The sequence below is a fragment of the Oncorhynchus gorbuscha genome, linkage group LG21 (genome assembly GCF_021184085.1).
Source record: "Oncorhynchus gorbuscha isolate QuinsamMale2020 ecotype Even-year linkage group LG21, OgorEven_v1.0, whole genome shotgun sequence".
NCBI lineage: Eukaryota > Metazoa > Chordata > Actinopteri > Salmoniformes > Salmonidae > Oncorhynchus > Oncorhynchus gorbuscha.
Window position 1 is genome coordinate 3345168 of NC_060193.1, and position 9739 is coordinate 3354906.

The 9739-nt window shown below is 45.1% G+C and overlaps 1 protein-coding gene across 1 annotated transcript in view; it reads left to right on the top strand.

Moving 5' to 3' along the window:
• Positions 1-8146: 8146 nt before the first annotated feature.
• Positions 8147-9739, top strand: part of LOC124008691 (coronin-2B-like) — a 24227-nt gene continuing 22634 nt past the window's right edge. Inside the window, exons 1-2 of the mRNA XM_046320196.1 lie at positions 8147-8431; positions 9422-9538. Coding sequence (XP_046176152.1) covers positions 8231-8431; positions 9422-9538 — 318 coding nt within the window. The 5' untranslated portion in view covers positions 8147-8230. The remainder of the gene's footprint in view (positions 8432-9421; positions 9539-9739) is intronic.

The window sequence follows — 9739 nt, forward strand, 5'->3', positions numbered from 1 at the left end:
GCTGTGTGTCTTTCTGGGTAAGTCTCTAAGAGCTGTGAGTCTTTCTGGGTCAGTCTCTAAGAGCTGTGAGTCTTTCTGGGTCAGTCTCTAACAGCTGTGAGTCTTTCTGGGTCAGTCTCTAAGAGCTGTGAGTCTTTCTGGGTCAGTCTCTAAGAGCTGTGAGTCTTTCTGGGTCAGTCTCTAAGAGCTGTGTGTCTTTCTGGGTCAGTCTCTAAGAGCTGTGAGTCTTTCTGGGTCAGTCTCTAAGAGCTGTGTGTCTTTCTGGGTCAGTCTCTAAGAGCTGTGTGTCTTTCTGGGTCAGTCTCTAAGAGCTGTGTGTCTTTCTGGGTAAGTCTCTAAGAGCTGTGTGTCTTTCTGGGTAAGTCTCTAAGAGCTGTGTGTCTTTCTGGGTAAGTCTCTAAGAGCTGTGTGTCTTTCTGGGTAAGTCTCTAAGAGCTGTGTGTCTTTCTGGTCAGTAAGTCTCTAAGAGCTGTGTGTCTTTCTGGGTAAGTCTCTAAGAGCTGTGTGTCTTTCTGGGTAAGTCTCTAAGAGCTGTGTGTCTTTCTGGGTAAGTCTCTAAGAGCTGTGTGTCTTTCTGGGTAAGTCTCTAAGAGCTGTGTGTCTTTCTGGGTAAGTCTCTAAGAGCTGTGTGTCTTTCTGGGTAAGTCTCTAAGAGCTGTGTGTCTTTCTGGGTAAGTCTCTAAGAGCTGTGTGTCTTTCTGGGTAAGTCTCTAAGAGCTGTGAGTCTTTCTGGGTCAGTCTCTAAGAGCTGTGAGTCTTTCTGGGTCAGTCTCTAAGAGCTGTGAGTCTTTCTGGGTCAGTCTCTAAGAGCTGTGAGTCTTTCTGGGTAAGTCTCTAAGAGCTGTGTGTCTTTCTGGGTCTTTCTGGGTAAGTCTCTAAGAGCTGTGTGTCTTTCTGGGTCAGTCTCTAAGAGCTGTGTGTCTTTCTGGGTAAGTTTAAGAGCTGTGGTCTTTCTGGGTAAGTCTCTAAGAGCTGTGTGTCTTTCTGGGTAAGTCTCTAAGAGCTGTGTGTCTTTCTGGGTAAGTCTCTAAGAGCTGTGTGTCTTTCTGGGTAAGTCTCTAAGAGCTGTGTGTCTTTCTGGGTAAGTCTCTAAGAGCTGTGAGTCTTTCTGGGTCAGTCTCTAAGAGCTGTGAGTCTTTCTGGGTCAGTCTCTAAGAGCTGTGAGTCTTTCTGGGTCAGTCTCTAAGAGCTGTGTGTCTTTCTGGGTCAGTCTCTAAGAGCTGTGTGTCTTTCTGGGTCAGTCTCTAAGAGCTGTGTGTCTTTCTGGGTCAGTCTCTAAGAGCTGTGTGTCTTTCTGGGTAAGTCTCTAAGAGCTGTGTGTCTTTCTGGGTAAGTCTCTAAGAGCTGTGTGTCTTTCTGGGTAAGTCTCTAAGAGCTGTGAGTCTTTCTGGGTAAGTCTCTAAGAGCTGTGAGTCTTTCTGGGTAAGTTTCTAACAGCTGTGAGTCTTTCTGGGTAAGTCTCTAAGAGCTGTGAGTCGTTCTGGGTAAGTCTCTAAGAGCTGTCTACACCTGGATTGTAGAATGTATTCCCATTTTACTCTTTTCAACATTCTTCAAGCTCTGTCAAATTGGTTATTGATTATTGCTAGACAGCCATTTTCAGGTCTTGCGATTAGGTTTTCAGGCAGATTTAAGTCAAATCTGCCGCTCAGGAATATTCACTGTCTTCTTGGTAAGCAACTCCAGTGTATATTTGGCTTTGCGTTTTAGGTTAATTCATCTCCCAGTGTCTGTTGGAAAGCAGACTGAACCAGGTTTTCCTCTAGGATTTTGCCTGTGCTTAGCTCCATTCCATTAATTATTTTATCCTGAAAAACTCCCCAGTCCTTAACGATTACAAGTATACTCATAACATGATGCAGCCACCACTATACTTGAAAATATGAAGAGTGGTACTCTGTAATGTGTTGTATTGGAATTTCCCCAAACATAACACTTTGTATCCAGGACAAGAAAGTTAATTGCTTTGTCACATGTTTTGGCAGTTTGACTTTAGTGCCTTGTTGCAAACAGGATGCATGTTTTGTAATATTTGTATTCACACTGTCAATTAGGTTAGTATTATGGAGTAACTTCAATGTTGTTGATCCATCCTCAGTTTTCTCCTATCACAGCCATTAAACCCTGTAACTGTTTTAAAGTCATTATTGGCCTCATGGTGAAATCCCTGAGCGGTTTCCTTCCTCTCCGGCAACTGAGTTAGGAAGGACGCCTGTATCTTTGTAGTGACTGAGTGTATTGACACACCATCCAAAGTGTAATTAATAACGTCGCTGTGCTCAAAGGGATATTTAATGTTTGCTTCCCAATAGGTTAATTTTTTACCCATCTACCAATAGGTGCCCTTCTTCACGAGGCTGTGGAAAACCTCCTTGATCTTTGTGGTTGAATCTGTGTTTGAATTTCCCTGCTCGACTGAGGGACCTTACAGATAATTGTATGTGGGGTACAGAGATGAGGGACCTTACAGATAATTGTATGTGTGGTACAGAGATGAGGGACCTTACAATTATCTGTATGTGTGGGGTACAGAGATGAGGGACCTTACAATTATCTGTATGTGTGGGGTACAGAGATGAGGGACCTTACAATTATCTGTATGTGTGGGGTACAGAGATGAGGGACCTTACAGATAATTGTATGTGGGGTACAGAGATGAGGGACCTTACAGATAATTGTATGTGTGGTACAGAGATGAGGGACCTTACAGATAATCTGTATGTGTGGGGTACAGAGATGAGGGACCTTACAATTATCTGTATGTGTGGGGTACAGAGATGAGGGACCTTACAATTATCTGTATGTGTGGGGTACAGAGATGAGGGACCTTACAGATTATCTGTATGTGTGGGGTACAGAGATGAGGGACCTTACAGATAATTGTATGTGTGGGGTACAGAGATGAGGGACCTTACAGATAATTGTATGTGTGGGGTACAGAGATGAGGGACCTTACAGATAATTGTATGTGTGGGGTACAGAGATGAGGGACCTTACAGATAATTGTATGTGTGGGGTACAGAGATGAGGGACCTTACAGATAATTGTATGTGTGGGGTACAGAGAGGAGGGACCTTACAATTATCTGTATGTGTGGGGTACAGAGATGAGGGACCTTACAATTATCTGTATGTGTGGGGTACAGAGATGAGGGACCTTACAATTATCTGTATGTGTGGGGTACAGAGATGAGGGACCTTACAGTATGTGTGGGGTACAGAGATGAGGGACCTTACAGATAATTGTATGTGTGGGGTACAGAGATGAGGGACCTTACAGATAATTGTATGTGTGGGGTACAGAGATGAGGGACCTTACAGTATGTGTGGGGTACAGAGATACAGAGATGGGACCTTACAATTATCTGTATGTGTGGGGTACAGAGATGAGGGACCTTACAATTATCTGTATGTGTGGGGTACAGAGATGAGGGACCTTACAGTATGTGTGGGGTACAGAGATGAGGGACCTTACAGTATGTGTGGGGTACAGAGATGAGGGACCTTACAATTATCTGTATGTGTGGGGTACAGAGATGAGGGACCTTACAATTATCTGTATGTGTGGGGTACAGAGATGAGGGACCTTACAGAGATGAGGGATTGTATGTGTGGGGTACAGAGATGAGGGACCTTACAGTATGTGTGGGGTACAGAGATGAGGGACCTTACAATTATCTGTATGTGTGGGGTACAGAGATGAGGGACCTTACAGTATGTACAGAGATGAGGGACCTTACAGTATGTGTGGGGTAGAGAGATGAGATGAGGGACCTTACAGTATGTGTGGGGTACAGAGATGAGGAAGTCATTAATAATAATGTTAAACAGTATTATTATTATCATTATTATTGAACACAGAGAGTCCATGCAACTTATAATGTGACTTTCTTTTCTTTTTAATTAAGCACCTTTTTACTAATGAATTTATTTAGTTAAATAAATAAAAATGTTCTTCTTCTCCCTTACCTCCTCTTGGTTCTCTCCAGACTGGTAAAGTAGACCCCCAACACCCCAGGATGTTGGATGTCAAGTGGCTTGCCATAACAAAGGAGTTGAATACTTATTGACACTTCGGCTTTTAATTTTTCATACAATTGTAAATATATATATATTTTTTAAAGAACGTAAATCGACTTTGACATCATGTGGTATTGCGTGTAGGCCAGTGATGGAAAAAATAATAATGTATTCCATTTTAAATTCAGGCTGTAACAACAACAACATGTGGAAACGGTAAAAGGGTGTGAACACTTTGTAAAGACATATATAACAATGTTTTGTGATTTTGTGAGTAACCTGCTGTGCATTTGAGGTAGTGAGTGAGGGTCAAAACCCAAATCACTACTGGTGACCCCAAACACTCTTATTTTGCCAACAGATCCCTCTAGGCTTTATTTAGCTCAGTGGACTAACACAGTCTTAGGCACTGGCCAGCCAGGCTAATTGATGATGGGTGCCACTGGCCAGCCAGGCTAATTGATGATGATTGATGCCACTGGCCAGCCAGGCTAATTGATGATGATTGATGCCACTGGCCAGCCAGGCTAATTGATGATGATTGATGGCACTGGCCAGCCAGGCTAATTTAATGTTGATTGATGCCACTGGCCAGCTTGATGCTAATTGATGATGATTGATGACACTGGCCAGGCGGGCTAATAGACTGTGATTAGTACTATAGCCCAGGAAACATTAGGTCCAAACTCTGTGCGATGCGATACTTGAAAAGACATAATTAGCCACAGAGCTCTGGCCATATTTTCTACTAGCCCAGACTGAAAAGTACTAGCCAGCTGGCCGGCTAGCTTAATTTCCATTCCTGCTTAGAGGTAATACTAGTTGTTGGTATGTTGCTTTGTGTTTTTCTTCCATTACTTATTACACTATCGACTCCATTGTCCTCCCTAAAGTTCAAACTTCAAAGGTTGTGTGTGCCATTGTTTGTTGTCCCAGTCAGGCAACGGGAGAGGGTGTTACGGATTACAGATTCACTAAGAACACACAGTAAACCAGGAGGAAAACGATGCATTATGTATGAGAGAAGTCAATAGGACGATAGAAAGGTTAGTCTATTCTTAGTCTTATTATAGGAAGATGATATGGACAGGAAAAACATGAGTAACCTCACTCTCTCTCTCTCTCACTCACTCACTCACTCACTCACTCACTCACTCACTCACTCACTCACTCACTCACTCACTCACTCTGTCTGTCTCACTCTCTCTCACTCACTCTGTCTCTGTCTGTCTCACTCACTCTCTCACTCACTCACACTCTGTCTCTGTCTCACTCACTCTCTCTCACTCAATCACTCTCTCTCACTCACACTCTCTTTCTCACTCACTCACTCACTCACTCACTCACTCACTCACTCACTGTCTGTCTCACTCTCACTCACTCTGTCTCTGTCTGTCTCACTCACTCTCTCACTCACTCACACCTCTCTTCTCTCACTCTCTCTCACAATCACTCACTCACTCACACTCTCTGTCTCACTCACCACCACCACCACCACTCACACACTCTGTCTCACTCACTCACTCACTCACTCACTCACTCACACACTCACTCACTCACCACCACCACCACTCACCTCTCTCTCTCTCTCTCTCACTATCCCACTCACTCTGTCTCTGTCTGTCTCACTCTCTCACTCTCTCACTCACTCACTCTGTCTCTGTCTGTCTCACTCACTCTACATTTACATTTACATTTAAGTCATTTAGCAGACGCTCTCTCTCTCACTCCCTCTCTTTTCTCTCTCACTCACTCACTCACTCACCTCTGTCTCTGTCTCACTCACTCACTCACTCACTCACTCACTCACTCACTCACTCACTCACTCACTCACACTCACTCTGTCTGTCTCACTCTCTCTCACTCACTCTGTCTCTGTCTGTCTCACTCACTCTCTCACTCACTCACACTCTGTCTCTGTCTCACTCACTCTCTCTCACTCAATCACTCTCTCTCACTCACACTCTCTTTCTCACTCACTCACTCACTCACCACTCACTCACTCACTCACTCACTCACACTCTGTCTCACTCACTCTCTCTCTCACTCCCTCTCTTTCTCTCTCTCACTCACTCACTCACTCACTCACACTCTGTCTCACTCACTCACTCACTCACTCACTCACTCACTCACACTCACTCACTCACTCACTCACTCACTCACTCACTCTCTCTCTCTCTCACTATCCCACTCACTCTGTCTCTGTCTGTCTCACTCTCTCACTCTCTCACTCACTCACTCTGTCTCTGTCTGTCTCACTCACTCTACATTTACATTTACATTTAAGTCATTTAGCAGACGCTCTCTCTCTCACTCCCTCTCTTTCTCTCTCTCACTCACTCACTCACACTCTGTCTCTGTCTCACTCACTCACTCACTCACACCTCACTCACCACTCACCACTCACTCACCACTCACTCACACTCACTCTCTCTCTCTCTCTCTCTCTCACTCTCACTCACTCACTCTCACTCACTCACTCACTCACTCACTCACTCACTCACTCACTCACTCACTCACTCACTCTGTCTGTCTCACTCTCTCTCACTCACTCTGTCTCTGTCTGTCTCACTCACTCACTCACACTCTGTCTCTGTCTCACTCACTCTCTCTCACTCAACTCACTCTCTCTCACTCAATCACACTCTTCTCACTCACACTCTCTTTCTCACTCACTCACTCTCTTTCTCACTCACTCACTCACTCACTCACTCACCACTCACTCACTCACTCACTCACTCACCACCACTCACTCACCACACTCACACTCTGTCTCACTCACTCTCTCTCACTCCTCTCTTCTCTCTCTCTCACTCACTCACACTCTGTCTCTGTCTCACTCACTATCTCTCACTCACTCACTCACTCACTCACTCACTCTGTCTCTGTCTCTCTCTCTCTCACTCACTCTCTCTCTCACCACTCTCTCTCCCTCTCTCACTCACTCACTCACTCATTCTCTCTCTCTCACTCTCCCACTCACTCTGTCTCACTCTCTCACTCACTCTCTCTCTCACTCACTCACTCACTCACTCTGTCTCTGTCTGTCTCACTCACTCTACATTTACATTTACATTTAAGTCATTTAGCAGACGCTCTCTCTCACTCCCTCTCTTTCTCTCTCTCACTCACTCACTCACACTCTGTCTCTGTCTCACTCACTATCTCTCACTCACTCACTCACTCACTCACTCACTCACTCACTCACTCACACTATCTTTCTCTCTCACTCACACTCTCTCTCTCACTCACTCACTCACTCACTCACACTCTCTCTCTCTCTCTCTCTCTCTCTCACTCTCCCACTCACTCTGTCTCTGTCTGTCTGTCTCACTCACTCACTCACTCACTCACTCACCACTCACCACTCACTCACTCACTCACTCACTCACCACTCACTCACTCACCACTCACCACCACCACACTCTCTTTCTCTCTCACTCACACTCTCACTCACTCACTCACTCACTCACTCACTCACTCACTCACTCACTCACTCTGTCTCTGACTCTGACTCTGACTCTGACTCTGACTCTGACTCTGACTCTGACTCACTCACTCACTCACTCACTCACTCACTCACTCACTCACTCACTCACTCACTCACTCACACTCACTCTCCACTCACTCACTCTGTACTCTCTCTCTCCCCCTCACTCTCTCTCTCTCTCTCTCTCCCCTCACTCACTCTCTCTCTCTCTCTCTCTCTCTCCCCCTCACTCACTCTCTCTCTCTCTCTCTCCCCCCCTCACTCACTCTGTCTCTGTCTCACTCACTCTGTCACGCCCTCTCCCCTCACTCACTCACTCTGTCTCTGTCTCACTCACTCTCTCTCTCTCTCTCTCTCCCTCTCACTCACTCTCTCTCTCTCTCTCTCCCCTCTCACTCTCTCTCTCTCTCTCTCTCTCTCTCTCTCTCACTCTCTCTCTCTCTCTCTCTCTTTCTCTCTCTCTCTCACTCTCTCTCTCTCTCTCTCTCTCTCTCTCTCTCTCTCTCTCTCTCTCTCTCTCTCTCTCTCTCTCTCTCTCTCTCTCTCTCTCTCTCTCTCTCTCTCTCTCTCTCTCTCCCCCCCTCACTCACTCACCCCACTGTGTTGTCCAACTGGACCTCTCAATATCAGTGCATATGAGTGAACCACCTGTGTGTATCCACCTGTTCACATATAACCATCATCATCATCATTAACATTGTAATCTTCCTCCTCTTCTTAGATGTCATGGTGCCCTCCGTACCGTAGTTCTAAGTTCCGACACGTCTACGGTAAGGCCTCCACCAAAGACCACGGTTACCACGGAATCCCCATCACACACAGCGTCCACGACAACCACTACTGCTCCGTTAACCCGCGCTTCGTTGCCATAGTAACGGAATGCTCCGGGGGCGGTGCTTTCTTGGTCCTCTCCATCCATCACGTACGTTACCGGAGAGAGACTATACGGACACGCCTCGGTGCCCCAAAAAATTGATGATGCATGTTAGATCACAGCGAGAGTTGAGTGGGGATTGGCAAAACAGATTTGGTTCATCCTTATTTATTTAACCTTTATTTAACAAGGCAAGTCAGTTAAGAACAAATTCTTATTTACAATGACAGCCTAGGAACAATGGGTGTAAGTAACTACCTTGTTCAGAGGCAGAACGGCAGATTTTTACCTTGTCAGCCTGTCACCCTGACCTGATATTAGCTACACTAGCTAGCTACTTCCCTCTCTTTTCTGGCCTGATATTAGCTACACTAACTAGCTACTTAGCTTTTTACTGGCCTGATATTAGCTACACTAGCTAGCTACTTAGCTTTTTACTGGCCTGATATTAGCTACACTATCTAGCTACTTCCAACCTTACTGACCTGATATTAGCTACACTAGCTAGCTACTTCCAACCTTACTGGGCTGATATAGCTTAGCTACTTTCAACCTTAATGGCCTGATATTAGATAGCTAGATACTTCCCGCAACAACCCTAATCAAATATTTAAAAAGGATTACAATAATGAGATGTATCCACCAATCCAAAAAAAGAATAGGTTTAAGCTGGACAGCCCGCCGTACCGCGTTGTGGACAACAACTCCCATTCCATTGTTAGGGTCAGAGAGACATACATCTTGTCTGTATATCCATCATCTTTGGTATAGCCTCTCCCAAGTTACTGGGTGACCTCACTTCATGTTTACGTAATTTCCTAGTTACACCACTTCCTCTTCCTGCTGTCAGATGATTTTTACTGGTCTGATTAGGTCGTGTGTATGTTAAATTATTGCTTGACAAGCCTAGTGAATGCATTATACATCATGTTGTACGTTCACTATCTCTTTTTAAGCCATTATTTGTATCTCCCCTCTTCCTCCTCTTCTTTCCCCTGGCTTTCTTCTTCTCCCTTACCTCCTCTTGGTTCTCTCCAGACTGGTAAAGTAGACCCCCAACACCCCAGGGTGTGTGGTCACAGTGCCAGGGTGTTGGATGTCAAGTGGAACCCCTTTGATGACCACTGCATCGCCTCCTGCTCTGAGGACTGCACCGTCAGTACTACAGATATACACGCATAGTACTCATTAGTACACACTATACACTCATATAGATGCATAGTACTCATTAGTACACACTATACACTCATATAGATGCATAGTACTCATTAGTACACACTATACACAGATATAGACACACAGTAGTCGATAGTATCACTGATATACAACCACAGTAGTCGATAGTACACACTGATA